The 22771-nt window shown below is 40.3% G+C and overlaps 1 protein-coding gene, 1 long non-coding RNA gene and 1 pseudogene across 2 annotated transcripts; all 3 read right to left on the bottom strand.

The window, feature by feature from the left end:
• Positions 1-6450: 6450 nt before the first annotated feature.
• LOC131221543 (uncharacterized) lies at positions 6451-7939 on the bottom strand. The gene is made up of 3 exons (XR_009159398.1): positions 7830-7939; positions 7657-7745; positions 6451-7227 (listed from the first exon to the last, which is right to left on the bottom strand). It is a non-coding gene; the product is annotated as an uncharacterized LOC131221543 (long non-coding RNA).
• A 4933-nt stretch (positions 7940-12872) lies between these two features.
• LOC131221541 (cysteine-rich receptor-like protein kinase 10) lies at positions 12873-22541 on the bottom strand (annotated as a pseudogene).
• On the bottom strand, positions 21697-22338 carry LOC131220179 (cysteine-rich repeat secretory protein 57-like). The gene has a single exon (XM_058215143.1). It carries the CDS (start codon positions 22336-22338, stop codon positions 21697-21699), a length of 642 nt encoding a protein of 213 aa, XP_058071126.1.
• Positions 22542-22771: the final 230 nt, after the last annotated feature.

The following is a 22771-nucleotide window of genomic DNA, read 5'->3' as shown; positions in this document are numbered from 1 at the left end:
CTAAAGATTTTTATCTTTTTTGGGTTTTGGTCAGCACAGGCATGTACAAGGCAGCTCATGTACATGCCAGACATCTGCCAGCGTGGAAAATTTGCTATGACGTCCAATTCATTCATTAGAGTAGAGCCTCTACCTAAATGTTATTCCCCAAGAATCAGGTTGGTCCACTCATCAGGTGGGCCACAATTTATGAAACAAATATATGGCTGAAAAAACTTAGTTGAAGTGTCTTTACCCATCCAACTGCTTCTAAGATTATGGCCTACCTGCTGAATGGACCAGAATTACTTTCATGACATGGTCAAAACCACCGGATGAATAGCTTGGACATTGCACTTGGACGCTGCAATGGGACAACTGCTTTATGTATAGTGGTCAAAATTACCACTCCTAGCTCTAGATAAGCCAAACCTACATTGAGCATGCACGTTGGGCCAATCGGGTTCAAGTTGACCCAACTGAAGTTGCACACTTATGGTGCACACTTCATGGAACTGTATGAAAGCACTCGTTATACAAGCATTTCTCTATAATAATATGACAAAGAAAAACTAGCAGTTTAATGAAAGAAATGGTCTCACAAAAGAGTACAAGCCACTGGTGTTCATAAAAAGCAGAGGGCCCACAGCAATTCTGTAATATGAAAATGCTAATCAGTCCAAACTAATATGCACAACTGTTAAAGAAGTTAATGAGACGAATGAACCCATTACCGGTATAACACGAAATTCCAAGCAAACATTTTGAAGGGCGCTACCTGATGAATGGCCTAGACAACATACCTATGCCACATTGGCATCTGTGTGTACCACTGAAAAAACACTCAATCCTATTCACGAGAATATTGTTCAACATTTCTCACTCTTAAAACTTACCTTAGCAACAGTCCTGAGAAAGAAGATGGCACGCCATACAGTCATATCATGGCAACATTACATGCACATCAGCAAATTGACATGAAAAACCTAAATGTAAAACCAATACATGACATCAAAATAAGTGCAATGACACGCAAAGGAAATGTGTACAATTATGGACTAGAGAGTGTAATGCACCTACTAGGCATTTAATAAGATAAAACAATCAACATAAGAACTGCAAAACATAGATTGATCAAGGAACCGTATGACCCATACACGTGCTTCCTGAATCCTTATAAAATTCCCACTAGCCTTTGCCTCTGCTAATTTCCCCATCCAGACCTTATCAAGACCTTTGTATTCATACCTTCTATCTTGGAAACTGAAATTACAAAGCACAGTAAATACCATTTAGTTTGGAATAAGTATCCAGACATACCATGTGAAGCCATAAACATGCCCACTAGTGAATTGAAATACCAGAAAGCAACGAGCTGGAATTTGACTAGTCGGTATTTATTTCTCAAACTAGCTATGAAAGCCATTTAGAGGAACCCCTTCTAGAATGAATTTTTCAAAGCCTGACAAAGAATAAGATAAGTATGACAAGACAGGAATGTTTTAAAAACAATTGCTAAGGACCCTGCAAACTAGTAACCTGACCAATGTTGGTGAAAAGCACAAGAAAAAATGAAGAGGACAAACATCAACTTATTTAAGATCATTTAACTTACGACATATTTCCATATCATTTCAAGTTCATCAGGAGTTCTTTTAGAAAGCTTCTCTTCATAATACATTTTTTCCAACCTGGTTCTCAGTAGGAATTGGAAGTATGGTAATTGTGACAGATGTTCCTCTGTGAACTTTTGCAGACCACAAACTTCTTTAATCCCATGGTATAGACCGTCCTAGAACAACAATCGGAATCAGAAACATATAAAATTTAAAACGTAAAGATGAATAGATGATTGAATATACTGAGAGAGCTACCTGATTCTTGGGGTTTTTCGCAAGTTCATACATAGCCCATTTTGTTGTTACCAGAGTGGTATTTGATGTTTCAATGATTGCTTCCCAGACCAACATGATCAGTTGTTCTTCTGTTAGCATTTTCCCTTCCGGCAGCAAGAATTCAAGATAACAGTCTATTTTCTGTTTGAGAGTGCAATTAGAATGCAAGAATTCAGTAGTTGATTTCTGTCATTGTTAAAGAGGACTGCCCTTTTACTCCACCAAATGGTGACCAGAGCATTCATCTAGGGGTCCCTTGATGGATCGCTTACATGAAAAAAGAAAAAAGAAAAATCCCACTGATCAGAGATCCTCGTTGTTGATAAATGGGTTGAAATCTGGACCATTTCTCTAACCTTTGCAAGAATTTTGCCGTATGCCACATTAAATGAAGGAAGACCAAAGATTTGATGGCTAGGATCTTCCAAATCTAGAGAGTTTTTTTTTTTTTTTTTTTGGGGCGGCGGGGGGATTCTAGATGAATTTCTTGGATAAACCAACCATGGATCCCACATGCACAAACTCGGTGTGCAACAGGGAAGCTCTCAATTTGTCACAAACAGAGAGTTCATCTCTACAAATATGCAACTTCCAAAAAAAATCTGCACTTAAATCCCAACCTCAGCCCTAATCGGACTCTGACCCTACACTTGAGGTCCTAAAATCAGGCCAAGCCTAAACCTTTAGCAAGCTTGACAACAGCATTTGTATACAGACCCTTTTTCCTAAATTGATGAAATGGATTAACTACCTCCTACTAATAGATTCACACCCATCCTTTCCACTTTTGGCTATGTATCAATCAGTTATAATGGGTGCTAGTTATAACTCTCTTCATGGAATTCTTTAGTAAAGAGAAAAGGATGCAAAGAGTTGTGTCATGTGGGAGGCATTTGCCAATATTAACTGATGAAATAAATCAATAAGATAGGTAAAGGACCATTCAAAAATAATAATTAAGAAACCTAAACTACAAAAGATTTACATTGTGGGAGAGAAAATGATTTTCCGAGTCAATCATCTCCAACATACACATGGCATCTTAATGAATCTGATTTTTTTTTTATTTTTTTAAAATTTACTCGTGAATATGTATTTAAACTAGTTAAATGATGACGTGAACTGGCCTTTGTTTACTTAGGAATATGTATTTAACTGCATATCACATGTGATTGTGATCCTCAGGTCTCTAAGCCTTTGTAAAGTATTGACACTTCCATTGTTCTGTGAACAACTATTTTCCCAGCATGGGCATATATTCCAAAGCGTTGGCTACATTACTTAGGGATTACTTATTACCCTAGTAGGTAAGCTTGAATTTCTTTAGTTACTTTGTATGTTTCTAGCACAACTCTTCTGCTCTCGTAGCCTTTTTATAAAGGCATTTCAAATGGCATTTTGTTCTTGAGTGAATCATCTACATTGCTTATGTTGAACTGGTGAACTTTTTTTCCATTTTACAACTACGCCATCGTACTAGGATGCATGTGGGTATTTGTGGTTCCAAGGTCATTGATAATAATAATAATAATAATAATAATAATAATTTTTTGAAAACAAAAAAAAAGGAAAGAAAAAGTAAAAAGTAAAAAGTTAATAGATGTGCTAGTGTCAAAATATAGTTGAGCTAAGAAAGGTATGTTCTTATCTCATCCATGCTCTGCCTTGGATACGTATCCTATATTTCTCATAGATTGTTAATTATTTATTGGATCATCTGAGTTTGTATTTGACAAAGGTCTCCTTTTAGATCAGTCTTGTATTTTCTTATCTCAACCATGCTCCAGCAGACCAGTGTTGAATCCAAGCCCTCAAAATAAAGTAAACGTTTCTTTCTTTTTTTTTTTCTTTTTTTTTGGCCATCAAATGAGGAAATGTTTGTTAAATATAAACATCTCCGCAGATGAGTGCACCATATATTTAAAAGAAAACAGTTAATTATTATTATAATTTTATTTCAAGGAAGTCTCATACATTCAAAACAGCATTTGGATGGTAATTCAAATGCACTCAACATGAATGATATCTACCCTACCAACGATAGGAAACCAATCATATATTTAAGTTCATGTCCCTTAATCTCAATGAGCACATCCTTACAGGACCACTTAGAATATCCATCTTTTGTGGGCGTCACTAACCACACATCTGCAATCTTCCTAATTTTGGGAGCTATCTTTTGTTGAAATTGGAGTTCATTTTGTTAAACACACACTCACACCCCACACACACCCACACACTCACACCACAGTGGAATTTCATTACAATTGTTACTCGAACCCAAAACCTCATGTTGAAACTCTTGTGAGTTCATTCATTGCTCCTATTTTAGGAAAGAAAGGATAACAAATTTTGGGAGAATGCAGAGCTGCCACAGGTGGGCTGCATAAATCAGGATTCCTAGAAATGAGGCCAAAAAAGGCAAACTTGCAAGCATGAAAAGAACCATGAATCAGATAAATGTAAGATCAAAGGCGAAGAATTCTTGCAGAAATGGCCAATCGATATTGTTATAGTTAATTATTCATGTGATGGCTAGAAGATCTTAAATTGTTGAATGTTCCAAACTAAAAAAACAAACTCTAATCATTCAAGAGTAAAAGCACAGTTTTCACAACACAAGGGCACTGGGGGGTGATAGGGAGAGGTGAGCGCAGCATTTGGAGAGATAACTGGTCGGGTTTAGGCCCCTTGGCTAGCAGGGCGTCAGAGCCAATTCCAGTGGGGTTGCTGAGCCTTAAAATTCATGATTTTCTGGGCCAATCTGGCCCTTTTCCTCCGTCAGCGGTTTTTCGTTTCCTTCCTCAAGAATTCATCGACATCATCTTCCAAAGGGGTTGTTGCACGTCTAAGGAGACGGACGTCCCATGCTGGCCCCCTTACCCCTCAGGTCTTTTCTCTGTTAGGTCTGCCTGGGAGACTTGTAGAACCTAAAGGCCGTGTGTCAGCTGGGCTAAAAGAGTGTGGCATCCGTGCCTCCCTCCAAAAATCTCACTGCTAGTTTGGAAAGTGCTCAAGAGAGCGGTCCCAGTTGAGAGCACCATCCAGTCTAGAGGCGTCCACCTTGCATCTCGTTACACCTGCTGCGACTGGGACGCGGGCCAGGGGCCATCAGCTGAAACGATTCCTCATCTCTTCCTCCTGAGCTCCCGGGCACAGGCCATTTGGTCCCGTTTCGCAGCCATTTTTGGAAGATCGTCAGCTGCTTCAAATTCAGTAGATGATAGTTTGGCCCATTGGTGGCGTGGCCCGTCTCCAGGGGGCTGGGCGGGCTCCTTGTATAATCTGATCCCATGTGTGATTATCTGGGAGATCTGGAAGGGGAGAAACGAAGCAAAGTTTGAGGTAGGCACCCCCCAGTCCAGGTTCAGATAGCCCGGGTCAGTGGGTGGCTCCAAGCCATCGCGAATAGGTGGTTCCCAGCTGGGCCCAACTTGTGGGCTAAAAGTCGGCCGCTGTCAGCCTTGGGGATTGCTGCCCCCCTTCTCTCGGCCAAAAGAGTCCAAGTGGTTAATTGGCTGAGTCCCCCCCCCTTCTGGTGATGGTTCGGCCAGGGGCAACCCAGGTATGGCAGGGGGTGGAGGCATATGTAGAGGAGCAAAAGGGGTTTTCCGTTTTGGTTTCCATGCAGGTTATGGGGTGATGTCTAATACTGGAGCAGAAATCAGGGCAGTGCATGATGGGCTCCTCCTATGTATTTCTAAGGGGCTGGTTAAGATTATCGTTGAATCTGACTCACTCCTTGTGGTTAATTTTCTCTCGGGGCTGTCCAATTCTGGCTGGAAATGGCATTACTAGCAGTCCAGGATCTTTCGCCTCATGTCCAAAGGCCAAGTTTTGTTCCAACACATCCTCAGGGAAGGAAATGGGCCTGCTGACGGGTTGGCTAGAATGGGCAGCACCTCTCAAGCGTCGGCCCTGTTCTTCTCTTCTTCCACCCTTCCCAAAGAGGTTAGGGGCCGTATCTTCCTCGATAAGGTGGGCCTGGGCTCGATCAGAAGCCAGCCAATCAGCTTATATGGAAGGGATAGGTAGTGTCAGCTGACCCATCGTTTTTAGTTTCTGCTTCTGCTGGGGTTTTTCTCTAGCAGCAGCTCCCTGCAGGGTCTTGTGGTTCAGATTCGTTGGAGAGGCTGGTTTCAGTAGGTGGCTGTAGGTTTTGTTTCATTTTTTCCCTTAATAGTTTTCTTGATATGATAGGTGAGGCCCGACATTTTTGTGGTGCCCTCCTAATAGTGTGGATGTTCATCCCCTGTTCATTTTATTAAATACAGGGGTGAGACCCCGTCTTTTGCCAAAAAAAAAAGGCACTGGGGGGTGATAATCTAAAAATTGATACACAAATTCCTACAAATAGCTCATTTCCTAAGCTAATTTTATTCCTTGTGCCATGTAAAGTTGTAGTCATCTAACCTTTTTCTCTTATCCAATCTATGATTGGTTCATCATTCAATGTACCTATGTCTGGAATTGCCTTTAACACCCCCGACTTCCACTACGTGAGCTGAAATTGAGCTGAAATTTAAGTTGATTCATATTTCTGTATACTTCCAGCAATAGGCCTTGGACACTGCCATCTTCCCTATTCTAAAAAGCGTCCATAATCACATGGGTCCAAGAGCCCTTTGCAATTATTTAGTAATAGAGACTTGGATATCTAACAACACAAACTAGTTTTAGAATGGGAAGATGGAAAAGGGCATTTTTCATTTTCCGAACAAACAAATGTAAAGAAAACATAGCAAAAGGCGAAGTAGATGTTCTAAAAAAATGTGATGTTTCGAAATAAACAAATAGATGCTTTTGTAAATGAAAGGGTTCCACATAAAGCCAGCTTCAATAATTTGTGAGAAAAGTTGATAACTCACTGCTTTTTAAGAGTGACATAAGAATTCAATTCTTTAATCTGCAAAAAATGAGAAAGTATTCCCAAGTTCAATACATAACAATGAATATGGACAAAAAGCTTATTAGAGTTTCAAACAAACACTGAGAAGTTGCAATTGCTTATAAAGAGTAAAGATCTTTAAGGAGTGAACAACACCATTGATTGTTTTTTTCTCACTAAGCATTTCGTTGGTGTCTGGAGTATTTCTACTCTCCTCTTCCTTAACTTCTCGGTCAAACTCTTTGATAAGCCTGAGAAACAATAACCCAATGACAAGTATGGAAAGGTTCTTTCATCTAAGAGATGAAATTTTCCACATCTAGTTCATCTAATAAACTAGTATCATGCATGAAAATGCAATTTTCCACCAACCTCTTGCATTCCCGCATCTTTCCTGTAAGTTCTTCCAACTGCCGGCTCTGCTTATTTGAGTCTTTAATCTTCTCCAGTTTCTGTAATCCATTTCTACAAGAAAACATATTGCACATTTCAGATATCCCTATACAAAATGATGAAACCCCATTAACCTTGAGTGCCCCAGCCCATGCCGATGCAAAGCAACCATGTGTCTTAAGAAGTAAACATTTCCAGGCACCAAATGCACATCAACAGCTCGACAGAGCAACCACGTGTCATAAGAAGTAAACACTTCCAGGCACCAAATAAATAGATAAGCATAATTTCTTTATTCACATTCAATTGAATTTGGGACCCTAAACGTATTGCTAAAAATTTGTTTCAGATCTAGAATTTAGAAAAGTCAGGTTTAAAAACCCAAACGTATTGTTGAAAATTCAGGAACATTTGAAAATCCAATAAAAGGAAAAACAGAAAATCGATTCTGAGATAAAATTACAGAGATAGAGAGAGAGAGAGAAAGAGAGAGAGATTTACCATTCTCTGAGATGGAAATGAGGAAATCAGAAGTGCAGGTCTGAACTGAAAACTGATCTCTCCATCTTCCGTGCCTGATTTTAGGATTCCTACTAAACGTGTGGGGAAATAAGAAAACAACCAACACACACACAGAGATTGAGCGCGAGATGGACAACAAAAGAGGGAGAGACCTGAGAGAGGGAGAACCGAGAGTGCTTGCGCCATGGTCATTGCTTCGGCACTCGATTGAGAGAGAGAGACAGAGAGAGAGAGAGAGAGAGAGAGAGAGAGAGAGAGAGAGAGAGAGAGAGAGGGGGAGAGAGAGAGTAGGGGGCAGAGTTGCAGCAATAGGAGGTTTTGTGGGTTTTCACGGAGCTGCACAGGGAGGGAGGGAGGGAGGGAGAGAGTTTCGGTCGGTTATTGAAGGTGGGAGAGAAGAGGCGGGAGAGAAGAGAGTATAAGGGTTTTGGGAGAGGAGGCACGTGGGAGAGAAGAGGCGCGATTTGGAGAGGGCGCGTGATTTGGGGGTAAAATTTTAGGTTTTTTTTATTTGAAAGGAGCGACGGTGGATTATCGTACACAGGCGGCCACGTAAAAACGCTGCATGTGATAAAAATGCCCCTAATAATGGTTTATTTTTCTTTTTTTTTTTTCAGTGACATCAAGGTCGATCCCACACAGACAAATGCACATCTAGGTGCTACGTCATGGTGGAGCCCGCACATACAGTAGTACCTAAAGTTTCTTAAAGTAATTTCCGGATATATATATATATATTGTAAATACTATAAATGAGTGTATCTACGTTAAGATCAATGGGAGTAATTTCTTCATTTTGGTTTTATATGACATTCTATTGGCAAGCAGGGACATAAGGATGATGTGTGATACTAAAAAAATTCTTGTCCTAAAGACTTAAGATTAAGGATCTTGGTGATGCCTCCTTTATCATCGGCATTGAGATACATCAAGACAGATCACGTAAACTGCAGGCTTAGTGTTGAGGGTCAAATATTGCATATTAAACCCCAATTATTACCTAAATTTATGTACATGGTAATGTTTAAGGACTCAATTTAATCGTGTTTGTGATGCAAGGTGTATTTACAAGCTTGGACTAAAACAGGGTGCTAAAAGCATGAAATTAATGTTCTAATGACACCAAGGCAAGGAACGGACTCTAGGGGACCAAGATCAATGCCAGAGATCCAAGAAAACCATGAAACTAAAGCTCTAGTGGCCTGAAAGTCGTCTAGCATGCAAGATCACAGGGTTCTCACCATCCGTTCAGCTCGAATATTCATATATGGTCTAAGGACCATAAATTAACCGTACACATCAAATTTGAGCCATTGGATCCTGGTGGAAGTGGCCTAACAGACAGATCAGCCTAGAAATCATTGATTTGTGGCCATCTAACATCTAAATATGCATAACTTTTGCTCTCAATCCCTTAACTGAGATGGGACAACAGATGGACGGATCAGATTTCACATATACATCAATGTGGGACCCACTTTGCATGCCAAGAGTGCACAGCCGACTGTGCACGCGTTGTGTAGTGAACTAACCCAAGCGGTCAAAGCACCCGCAACAGAGAAGGCTCTGTTTCAACAACGGACGGCTGAGATCTTAAAACGGGCTACCATCTGAATGACTCAGTCCAATCCACACCATCAGTTAGAATCCCATGGTCCATATTACGGTTTCCTAGGTGGCAGTATTTCAAATGACAGTGAAGATCGGGTTTTGATCGTCCAAACGAAAGACTGATGGTGCAAAAGAAACTTTGTGGGCCACACCGAATCCAATCCAAACTTGACCATGTTTGATTGGTTTTTCGAGATGAATCCAGTGGACGGACTGGATTTCACCTCTGATGCAAATCATGGGCTCACCGTTCTTTACAGCGCAAGGACCGTGCGCAGGCTCTGCGTCCGCAAAAATCGGCCGCAGTGGGCCATTGTGCGATCAAGGAGATGATCGGATCAATGATCCGACCCGTCCAGAAGATGTAGAGTGGGTCCTTATCATGTTCATGAAGTCAAACCAGAAATCTGGAGTCATCAGCCATCACATTTCCAAGCCGACGCAAGTCAGTTTCCAAAGATTCTGCGACTTGCGTTCTTGGCTGCGTAACTGGTTGCATAAAAGCCAAGCAACATCACCGACTTCTGCAACCGACTCCAGCCAGGGCTCTCCACCACCCCTAGTAAGTTACAAAAGGGAAGAAAAGAGAGAGCTTAGGGATAATCACAGCTTGGGGCTGGACGTGGAGGTAGATAGAGATAGGGAGTACGGGGAGTAGGAGTGTCTTTTGTTTTTCTATTTTTATTTTCCTTTTCTTTTACGGTGTAGCCTCATCATGTTCATGAGTGGCTGAACCTCTTAGTTAGGGCTAAGAGGTGAAGCTTGTAGCGTGATGGGGAGACTTTTAGCTTATGTTTTTTGTTTATACTAAACTGATGTTGATTTTGGTTTGATTAAGGGAGTGTTTTTAGTTTTTAATGGTCTGTTGTGACTAAAATTACAATGGGTCCGCAATAGCTTTGAGCATGTTCCTTTCCTTTTTATGTTTATGACGTCAGGAAGCCCTATTGTTCACCATCGTCTCTTGGGCATGGTCGGATGACGGTACCCTTCCTAATCTTCATATCATGCTGATTGGTTAATAATTAGTTTAATTTTGTTGTTTACTTTGTCTCCTGGGCATGGTTTGATGATGGAATCCATTCTAATTTATATACATTTCATCTCTTGAGAACTATATCAAAGTAATTTCAGTTTGATTTTCATGGTTACACCCTTCAACTGGATGAAGATGGACTCTAAGTTCGGTTGAGTTCTTGAAGCAGACATAAGATCTCCCTGATCTCTACAAGTGGATCCTCTGAATCCTTAGTTTCATTCCTCTAAATTTCTTAAGTTTTAGATTAATATTTCATAATTATTTCTCAATTTACAATCGATTTAGATTTCATCTTAGTGTAGTTCTAAGTCTACCTAGTTTCAGATAACGTACAGGTTTCAGTCCCTTAGGATTCGAACTCAGTCTCACCGAGTTTATTACTACATCAAAACCCTATACTTGGGGAGTGAACACTTGGCCTATCATAGATGATCGATATTGATAGGATACTCGAAAGGTGTCATAATTGTGCTCTTTGACAATCTCCAATTGTAAAGGATGATAAACTTGGTCAGTTCCAGTGTCTTAAAATGATTCAGAAAAGAATTATATGAAAATTTTTACATATGCATCAATATTAAGAAGTATCATGTATGCTCAGGTCTGTACATGATCGAATATTGCTTTTGTAATTAAAATGCTCGGTATATACCTCTCCAATCCAAAGATGCAACATTTGATATCTACATAGATGTTATGCTACCTGCAGCAGACAGACGGCTTTAGACCAACATTTAGAAGGTCTGACCATTTGGACTAGATTGGATATGCCGATGCAAATTTTGCTAACTGTGTTTATATAAATATGTTCACCTCAGGTTACATCTTTATGATGGTTGGTGGGATTGTGTCTTGGAAAAGTGTCAAACAGTTAACGACAAACTCATCCACCATAGAAGCCGAGTTTATTACTTATCATGAGGCATCAAATCATGCACTATGGTTGCAATATTTTTTCTTAGGTTTACAGGAATTGGAGCATATTCCGAAATCATTAAGAACCTTTTGTGATAACTTGGCTATTATTTCCTTCTCAAGCAACAACAAACACTCGTCAAGTTCCAAGCATATCGATCGACATTAAATGTTATGTTAGCTATCGCGATCTAATACTAGTAGTCTTGACGGATTAGATTGTAGTAGTGAGAGTATATTTTATACACACACACACACACACGGAAATGCTCACCGGCGAAACAGTTCGTATGTACTACATACGAACATTTTTGAGAACCCGTCATACGTGATGTGGATCCAAAATCTGAACCATTCATGTGAAGCAGCACCTCGTGAAACCTCTTGGGACCAAGTTTTACTTTGATCTAAAACTTTGATGGGCCATGAAAAATGAAAACAGTTTCCTCCCTTGATTTGCATTTCTCTTTGCTATGGCCCATCAGACTTTTAGATCAGGGTGAAAATTTGTCACATGGGGTTTAATGGGATTCCGTATCACATGGACTATTCAGATTAGACACCCATGACACGTGTGCAAAGGTGCGCACGTGCGTAGGTGCGCAGGGGAGCATGACTCTCTCTCTCTCTCTCTCTCTCTCTCTCTATATATATATATATGTTTTTTTTTTTCAAAATTAAAACATGTTTTTAAAATGTTTTTGAAATTAAATCTTGACATTGATCTATGTTACTCAAGTGGGAGAATGTAAGAAACTCAAATTGATCAACAATCTAGATTTCCCTAAGGGTTGGATATCATGATCGGGCATACTAGTGGACTACACTAAAGTTGTGATTAGTCTATATTCGAGTATGGATGGTGCGCTGCTGTTGTGTTATACGCACATTATCCTATTTGGACTAGGAATGCAAAATTCATGTGAAGCCTTAAGAGGAGTTTCCATGGGTTTTGAAACTCATCCCCCTCAACAATTATATAAACACAGCTGGTCCGTAAGCCTACGTGTTTTTTTTTTTTTTAAAAAAAATCATTTTCGTCCCATCCCATACTTCTCTAAGTGTATGATGTGGAAAATCATGGCGATCCATTTTGCAATGACTTCTCAATCAAGTATTTCTTCAATTTACTTGTTTGATATTGACTTACCAATCAGGTACGCTTTATTTAACTTGTTTGATCTTCATACTCGATGCATAGAATAATCCTCTTTAATTCAACATTATAGTTTTACACATACATCAACAATAAATGCTACATTGACCTCTCACCCATGTAAGCATTGCACAGAGGCGCAAGATCAAAATGGCTGGTAAGGTGAGTCCTGCTGTGAAACAATCTGAATTGGACATAAGATTGCCCGCATGAGTGTCTTTAATTTATCTTAGTTGTTCATTGCTTTGATATATGTCTATCCAACCTCATGTTGACCTAAGTTTCTGAACAAGGTCATCTATGTGGCTAGACTTCTCAGAAATTTGGACTTTACACACATGTGCCAGGTTGCTGCATGTATGATGTCGAGTTACTCACCGAGCTGGGTTGCATTAATTGGCATTCATCATGAGAATTGTAATTAAGTATTTGTCTGTCTTATTAAACAGAAAAGGAATAACAAATTATTGTCTTACAAAAATATGGTTGTATGTGAGCACTTTATTATCCCTCATCATCGGGATCAGATGCATAAAACTTACTCAGCCATTCCACTCTATCAAAAAGGTCAGACTTTCAGTTAGACCATAGGTCTATTATCCCTATCAAAGCCATAGTCTAATAACTGTAACCGCATTCATAGAACACAGTGTAAATTACGGTTATATTGATCCGACCCGCCTGTAGTCGAATTAGAAGCTCTTGAAATCGAACCTGAGTTCATCTTACTCCCAACTAAAAATGCCGGTGGTGATGGAGCTGGGAGGGTCATAGATTGGCTACTGAGCATCAGAACAACTGACGACATGGTGGGCCTTTCGGTCGGATCTTCTTGCACGCATAGTAATCCCATTTGAATGCATCTAAACAACTCACATATAGAGCATTGTTCCGAAAGTGTTTGGTCGATCATATCCAGTGCTGCTCCTTTGGTCCAATATTCCCATGCCTGCCAATGACTCATCAAGATGGTAAATATTCGGCTTAAGATATGTAATTACATTATTGATTGGAAATTATATCTTACAACCTCATACTTACATAGCTTAGAAGGTCTGTTGTGCGTCCAGCATCATGGAAAGGGCTGTTCTTTCGAACAATTACAATCTCTAGAACTAAAACACTGAAGCTAAATACATCTGATTTAGTCGAAAACTGGCTGTGCATTGCATATTCCGGTGCCATGTATCCGCTGCATGCCATTAACAAATGGAAGGATGTTTAGGTGCACATTTTCAAGTTCTAAAGTGCTGTTGGTATAACATCTACATGCTGCCAGGTCTCAGCATGGAAGGCAGGTACAATATCCAATCCACCAAGATGTTATCGCTGAAGAATGAAGATGGTGGACTCATCAGGTGGGCAATGGTATTAGAAACAGGTGGACAGATACAAAACTTCAGCCAAGTCTTCCTTTGAGCCTGCAAATCAGACTGGCTGAAAACTCAGGTGGGTCTCACCATGTCACATTGTGCGTGAAACTCTAAAATCATGTGGTGTGGCCCATCTATATTTTAGAGAGGCTTGTATATTGGGCTGTCCACTCATCCAGGTGGGGAACATCTCCTGAATTGATTGGAAGGGATGTAAAAAGCATGGTAGAACCGACACGCAATCAGAAATTAAGTTTACAAGATAACGGTCCCTATCCTGTCTGTTTGAGCAGTAGTTTGACCCACCTGTGTTTTGTATGGATTTCATTTTTGTGATGCGGTATGAACATGAAGGGGAGCACCTTATTGACAGAGGTGATCTAGGCGCTACATCAAGGTCGATCCCACACAGACAAATGCACATCTAGGTGCTACATCATGGTGGAGCCCACACAGATCACAAATGCACATCTAGGAGCCAAATCACTGTGGACCCCACACAGATGTTAAGAGGGACCCGTCATATGTGAATTAGGAGATCTAAAATAAGAGTGGTATTGGATGTTAAGGCTTACTATGTCCCAGCGATGTGGCTTGTATTTCCTTGGGTTTGGTCTGCACTGAAAATCTTTGCCATACCGAAGTCTGCGATTTTAGGAGTCATGGTTCCATCCAACAAGATATTGCTGGCTTTCAAATCCCGGTGAATAATCCTGAGTCGGGAATCTTCGTGAAGATAACAGAAGGCCTCGAGCAATCCCGCTGATGATCTTGTATCATCTGGCCCAGTCTAGTTGTACGCGTTTGATCGGATCTGACCAGTCCAATAAAACATGTATGAATTGTAGATAACGATGTAACTGTAATCAAATTAATAGAAATATAAGTCTATTGAAGCTGGTTTAGCATGGTTGTTTCTCAAGCACAAGCCAGGAAAAAAAAAAAAAAAAACATTTGAACCTAAATAAAAGAATATATATATATATATATCTCATGTACCAATGTGCAACGAACATTAATGGAGCCTTGCAAAGAGTGGGATCACCAAAAAGATCACCCGGCCATAAAAAGTCAGGTCTTTTCATTTATTTATTTATTTTTACTTTGAGGAAGGGGTATTTAGTCGGCATGAATTTATTTTTTTTTCCAGGTGCTATGGTGGGGTCCACCTCTTACAAGACTCCAGTGTCCAACACATTGGGTTAGCATGTGAGTCTGGTTGTATGGTGGGGTCCACCCCAACAATACCCTATAGAGCTTCCCTTTATAGGGTTTCTTTCATTTGGAAGTCTGTGGCAGCGGTGGCCTTCCTTATTTTTTCTGCCATTAGGTTTTCTGTTGGAAAGGGGGCCAGAGTAAGATTTTGGGATAATGTTTCGTGTGATGACTCCCCTCGCGTAGGTCTTTCCTAAGGCTGGCAGACCTCAGCCCTGTCCCAAGCATCTTGGTAGCGCATTGTTTTGATATATGTCTGGTGTCAAGGCTCCCCTTGCAGTAGAGGTCTGTCTGAGGAAGATTCTAATGATCCTTTTCTTCTCCGGTCTCTTCTTCACGGTTTCCATCTATCTCAAGGATCTCTATGGTGTGGAGTCTGTTGAAATCGGGGACCTTTTCAACTAAATACTGTTTTCGATTTTTACTGGAGAAGGCCAGAGAGTAGAAGAAAGCCATACGTCGAAGATTTGGAGCTTTAGTGCTCCTCTGAAAGTAGCAGCCTTTGCCTGGCTGGTGGGGAGTCATAAATAATCGTCGTAAAAAGGGGAAAGTTCATCCCTAATGCCTGTCCTCATTGCTTGAAGGCCGAAGAAATTGGGTCCACTTGCTGTAGCATTGTCCCTTCTCTTCCTTTGTCTGGTCTTGCATTCTTAAGTTGGCCTTGGTTTCTTAGGTGATGCAAAGCACGATTGGGCATCTTTATCGTGCTTGGGTCTTTGGTGGTATAGACAGCTTTCGTAAAAGGTGGAAGGTGGCCTTTCTAAGGGTGACATGGGTTGTTTAGTTAGAAAGGAACAATAGATGTTTCCGGAACGAGATTTCTACTCAAGGTTTCAACTCTAGGAGGATTTTGGTGTTGACAAGGGATTGGGCCCCTTGAGTGTTTTGTGTGGCTAGGTGCTTTGCTTGTATAGAGAGCTTAGTTTGGCCTGTTTCTCTTCTTCTTTTCTCCTTTCTTCTTTTCCTCTTTTTCCCTCTGTGTAGTTTTCTTTTCGGCTGTTCAGGCCTAATAATATTTTCGTCTTTCAAAAAAAAAAAAAAAAAACAAACAAACAAATGATATTTTTAAGGAAGAAATTGACATGTATTCATGCAAAGAAAATGATACTGAAATTTTCACTCTTTTTTCTTCTCTGAAGAAGAGCTCTCTCTCTCTTTCTCTCTCTCTCTCTCTCTCAGCAAAAAAATCATGCACATCGTTGCCATATTTAACCTTATTTACAACGTTGAAACCATTGTCTATTTACCATACTAAAATTTTCAATTGGTTGATGCATTCATTAGAAAAATATGGGACTAAATGTACGTAGGGCTGGTGACATGCCAGGCTTTTTCTTCTTCTTCTTCTTATTTGTTTATCATTATTATTATTATTTTAAGGAAAGGTAAGGGAACACCACCTATAACTATATTAAATGAAGCAAAATGTATACCTGCCAAGCTGAAGGTAGAACCTACAACTTGGCCCTAGATCCCATCTCTAAATAGAACGAAGGAAACCTCCGACCAAATTTTTTTTTTTTTTTTTTTTAAAAAGAAAAAAAAAAGAAGATGCAACCCAAGGCCAATCCAGCCCGCTCTTAGTGGGCTTCCAACGAACTGTTATGAGCCATTTTGGGCTGTTCTCTTGGGCCGATTTTCAGAACTAAATAATGAACGGGCCAAACTAGTGCCCAGGTTTTAAAACTTTTAGAACAAAAGAACCAAGACCCAAGCCTGTAGTAATGAGTGGGGCTTGGGCATAATGTCAAGATTGGTAAGTGAACATCCTTGGCTGGGGCCCTGCCCGTAGACTGGTTCAGTAAATGGACCGGCCTGGCAAACCTGTACCTGGCCCATCATCGTCAACCATAACTATATAATGGAAACATATGAAAGACTAATATCTGAGATAAGGGCCCATACTAAATAGAAAGGTGTCAAGGCCTGTGTTAGGCACATATTCATACACGAGCAGCTTCTCTTGCTGTTCCATACAGCAACCCCACAACCTCACTAGGTTCCTGTGCTGGAGTTTTGCAACCAACGCAACCACATTTTTCAGCTCCTCTATTCCTTGCACTGATGCTCTTGCAAGCCTTTTCACTGCTATTTCCCTTCCATCAGATAGCTCTCCCTGTATAAATTTACATTATTTGAATCAAGACTGTTTGAGCTAGAGCAGAAATGGGTCAACAAGTTACACCAATTATCTACCTTATAAACGGACCGAAACCACCTTGTCCAAGTTTATTTGCGTCTGAAAAATTACCCGTTGCCACCTTAAGTGTGTCCAAATCAAATAATAGTGATTCCGGTGCTGTAATCGAGTTCTCCTTCCGATCTTGAACTTCTAAAACTACCATAAAATTTGAAAAGATTAGGAAGAATTTCCTTTCACAAAATAATGCTGGTGCAGGGTTTGCTCATTGGCCTACCGGGCATCATTATTAGGCCCCAAAAACAATGGGCAGGCTGGGTCGTATTTATATTTTGATTACTTAAGGAATTTAGTATCCCACCAATTTATGTAATGTTTGCGAATTCAAAAAATAAAATGGTTTTTTTTTTTTTTTTTTCAATTTTTTTTAAAATGAAATAAAATGGTTTTGTTTCATGAGGATATTTGTGTTCTGTTTTCTTTTTGGCTTTTCTTAGCAAAAGTTTCATCCAATGTTGAGTATGACAAAGGAAAAAAGTGAGGCATATATAGAGTTTCTCTATCTATTATCTTGTGAATATACCTACATGATATTGCAGCTTGCACATGCACTCAAGCTTAGCTAAGAGGCTGAGCCGAGAACAATGGATCAGTGTGCATGGACTTGGCTTTTCTGCACCTAAGGGTTATAACATCATATCTATATATTTTCACAAGATTTGTGGAAAAGAAACTCTATTTAAGTGTCAGTTAGGACACAAAATTCCTTTCGAAACAAAACCACTTTATTTAAAATATATTACAAATCCAGTCATCATGTTGTTGAGATTGTAAATGGTCCACGCAGCCCATTATAGTTTCCTTCCTTGCCTGTGGAAGGAATGATTAGGTCTCCCTGCCTGGGCCTTGATTTTAGGAAGAAAACTAGACATGGCCTGATGTCTATTCATGCGGATAAAAGACCAGGCCATACCACAGATGTACAAATTCTTTCTACGCCCAACCATAGCATGGATGCATCCAAATTATAGCCTTCATATTCTAAGTTTGACCTCATTTGAAGGCCCAAAAAATAAACGGACAGGGCTCCAGCATGGCTCAGATCACTTTTTGTCCCCAAGTATGGCCATTTCTTTACTATAGGGGGAGATCAGGGTTTGTCATTCAATGGTTCTTCTTGTAATTGGACCAGCCCACAAGAGGAAATAATAAGAAAAAGAAAGAAAAAAAGAAAAAAGAAAAAAGACAGAGAGATGAATTGTACTTGGTGCAAAACATACTAAGTTGGAATTTTATTTTACCTGGTTTTCTTCTCAATGCCTTCCTCCTCATCCATAAACAAGTGCAAAAGGTGCTGATAATAACTAAAGAAATTACCACAGCCACAACGATAATAATAACGGTTTTCAATTCATTCTTCTTACCTCCTGCATCAACATGAATTTACTTTCATTTAAAAGTAGTCTTGGATGAGCCACTAATTAACATATTTGAATTGCTTAAAATTAATGATTTTCAGTGTGTAAGTATGGTGGTCCGCATGGCGCCTGCAATAAAAGTTCCCAATATTAAAGTCGGGAGCCACGGAACATGGCCATTCATATGAAATGAGAATGATAAATATAAGATTTCCAAGTCACAAGGTGCTCGATGAAAATAGGCCAATTGCTCTCATACCAATGTTGCCCTGGGACTTTTGGTGTACTATCCATCCACCCATCCATTGTGATTCCCATCGCTTCAACGCTTTTGATCACCTGGCCCATTTATTTAATTCGGAGTCATATGATTGAGTTTGATGGTTGAAAATCAGTCGGTCATAAATTTCAAACATGGCATACATTTACTAAAAGCAAACCATCCAACTTGTTAGTAATTGGTCAAACCAAAACTAAAATGATCTCACAAAACGGATGGACGAGGTAAATTTCTCACAAACATCAAAGTAGGCCCACATAAGTTTTCCAGTGCAAACTTCCGCCGCTTTCCTGCTAAATCCTTAAGCATCAAGTTCCTTCATTGGAAACCTAGGTGGGGTCCACCTTAATGTTTGTGAGACATCCACTCCGTCCATCTGTTTTTTGAGCTCATTTTAAGACTTGAGTTCAAAAGTGAACAGGATCCAACACTTAAGTCAGCCGCACTAAAGGAAAAGGTGGGTAGGGAAATTCTTACCCTTGAAACTTCTATGGTCCACAGTGATGTTTACATGCCATCCATACCGTTCATAACGTCATTCCTACTGTGATGAACTGAAAACGCAAATATTTTCCTGTTTCAAAACTTCCGTGGCGCCTCGAATATTTTAAATGCAAAAGTTCAATATCCACGTTTTCGGCCACTTGAGTATTGGATCCGGGTCATTTTTGGCCGTGTTCTAAAATGAGCTCACAAAACGTGGGGTGGATTTCTCACAAACATCAGCGTGGGTCCCACCTAGGTTCCAGCATGAACGGCCTGGGAAAGCATTTTGCAGAAAATCCGCGTCCGTGTTTTTGTTAGGTGAAGCCATTGGAAATGATGACCAAAAAAAGCAATGGCAGTGGAATTTCCAGGGACGCGGATTAGCTACTTACAGGTTGAGTAGCGAGTCATGACGTCTCCAAGTTTTGTGCGCCCTACCATCATGTATGGATTGTATCCATACCGTCAATCTATTTGGAGAAATCATTTTAAGGGCCTGTTTGGGAGCTGGATTTGGAACCCCTGGATTCGGAACCCTCTAGGTCAGAAATCCCTTGGGTTTGCAATCCTCCCCGTGTGTTTGGCATCCTGGAGTGTGAATCAACTTTAATCCAAAAGTACCTATCCATGATATATTTTCAAGGGTTTGAATTTAATTACTAAATCAACTTTAATATCTCTAATTGGTGAGATATGTAATTTTTGACACAATGGTTGTGATAAGGCCGCTAAAATATATGCTTTGCGTGAAAATGATGAAATTCCAAGTTTCGGATGGGCCACAAGCACAAGATCAAGTCTGAGTAACTAACCAACGATTTTTAATCGTTGATTTAAGGGCCTGTTTGGCCAGACCGATCCCACGATATTAGGAGGGATGGGATCGCGATATCCCGGGATATGCAAGACGAGCCAAACAGACTCGATGAACTTGTCCCGGGATATAAGCAATCCCATAGATCTTAAAACAATCCACTAACATCACTATCATTACCTTAAAATTGATCCCATCCCTTGGTTGGACAGATTGGAAGGTAAAATCCCGGGATATGCCGGGCGTGCCAAACAGACCTAATGAACTTGTCCCGGATATAGCAATCCCATGGATCTTAAACCAATCCACTGACACCACCATCATTACCTTAAAGTCCATCCCATCCCTCTTAATCCCATGGGATTCGCTCGGCCAAACAGGCCCTAACATGTTACACCTGCGCCTATTGAAATGATTTTAGGTGCACTCCAAGCTCTCACCGTGGATTACAAACCCCCTGGGGCGTTTGAGGCATGGTATTATATGGGATTAGGTGGGATGGAATTGCATTTAGTCCGTGCCCGTTCTACTCAATGTCTGGGAAGAATGGAAAAGCTTGGAATTAGATTAGATGGAATTGCATTGGGTCTCGTGTCAATTCCACTCAATGTTAGCAAGTTGTGTAGGTCCCACCATGATGTGTGGACTATATCCACACCGTCCACCCATTTTTTCGAGATCATTTTAGAGCATGGGCCAAAAAATCAGGTAGATCTAAAGCTCAAGTGGACCCCACCATAGAAAGCAGTTGGGATTGAATACCCACCATTGAAAACTTCTTTGGGGCCACATAAGTTTTGGATCTACCTCATTTTTAGGCACATGCCATAAAATGAGGTTACAAAACAGATAGACAGTTTGGATATAACACATGTGTTATTCTTAATAGTTTCAAATGATGGTGGGTATATCCATTCAATGTACCACTATTACAAAAAGCCATGGAAATAAGCTTATCCCATGGTAACATGGTAACAGGGAACAATTCCTCTGACTGATTCTTTGGATCATACCCTGATCTCTCCAAGTGAATGGATGGTGTGCATGCAAAACATACATCATGGTCAGGCTAGAGAACTTAGTGACCTCACTTCAGCAGGGAGTCTCGCTACTCAACCTGTCTGTAGCTAATCCGCGTTCAATTTCCAATGCCTTCAACAAAGACACCCACCTGATGGATATGTATGATCTTTCATACGTGTTCCATGTTAGCAGGTGTGCTTGTCATGAATCTTGAAAATTGGAAAATAGTGAGTCGACTCAGCTAGTCAAATCGAGGTGAGATTTCAGAGATTTTAAACGCCGATCTTGTAACCGTACAAATAGCACTATATTGAAAACTATGAAAGTAGATGATGATGTAAGTTATCAGTAGACTTACTATCCACTTCGCCGGCAGGCTGTGAAGGAGGCAGAGGAACAGCAATCGACAGTGGCGGAGATGTCACCGGTGGCGGAGATGTCTCTGACGAACCGTGAAGAAAAGATATGGATCATACCTTATGTTACAACTGATGCTATAGATATTCCCTCCCATTTTTTTGTCACAACATTGTGGAATCCTGCCGACCATCACATCCAGACATGAAATGCAATTGCCAGCCGATTAGTCTCTAGTGCACTGGCGAGACCATGTATGTTCTGGAAGACATTCAGATAGATGTTCCCAGTTGCGAATTTGGACTGCTTTGAAGCGGCCTTGGATGTCAGACCTCTCATCAGACTTCCTAATTGCTCATTAAAAAAGGTTGTGTTGGCGGCATCCTGAAGTAAGATAAGCTCTATCCTAATGGTAGTGTTGGCTACGGAGAAGAATGGACGGTAGGAATAACGTAAGATGCAGTTGTAGTATCGGATGACAGCTTCCATTCTGTTGGAACACCGTCTGATGATCTCGACTGTTGAATTCTTGAGGCATGCATTGCATTCTTCTTCAGTTGCGCCAGACATGCACTGGGAGTAGCCGTACACTATGTTAGAGTCTTTGCCGGAGGTGTAATTATAGTAGCCGTTGAGATTGATGGACCCATCTGGAGATAACAATGGGAGTAGACGGTTGAGATTTGTTTCAAATTGGCTCCCGGAAGTGTAATTTGAAGTTTCCGGTGGACAGACTGTGAAGATTGGATCTTCGGCTGAGATGGGATCTTGGGAAAGAAGTAGTAGGGATGAAAGAAGAAGTACATGGATGGTTTTTGATACAAGGAAATGCATTTTGGAGAGAAGAGTCTTGAGAAGTGGGGAATGTTAAGAGCTTTATAACAAACATGAGGTTTCCAGGAATGTTAAGAGCATTATAAGAAACATGGAGGTTTTCAGGTCGCTGAGCGCAATGAACCAGTCATGGTTTGTTGCAGCTCTAGTGAATCTGGATCGTCCAACTTATAAGGGCATGATATAGATGGCCTATATGTCACAATGACAATTCTCATTGAATATTTATAATCTCTGATTAATAGACTTTTGCCTTTTGAACGTGTATCTTTGATAGTTCTTATTTGAACTTCCATTTGAAAGAGATAAATCCAACGAATGATTTTTTGGAAATGAGACCAAATTCGTTCATCTTTACCGTTCATTTTTTTATTTTCAAATGGGGTTTACTTTGTTAGTTGGGACTTGATTTTTGGGCCTGTTAGCTAGGACG

Source organism: Magnolia sinica, chromosome 12, assembly GCF_029962835.1.
Source record: "Magnolia sinica isolate HGM2019 chromosome 12, MsV1, whole genome shotgun sequence".
Lineage (NCBI taxonomy): Eukaryota > Viridiplantae > Streptophyta > Magnoliopsida > Magnoliales > Magnoliaceae > Magnolia > Magnolia sinica.
Note: the sequence above shows the minus strand (reverse complement) of the source record. Positions and strands in the feature narration are given on the sequence as shown.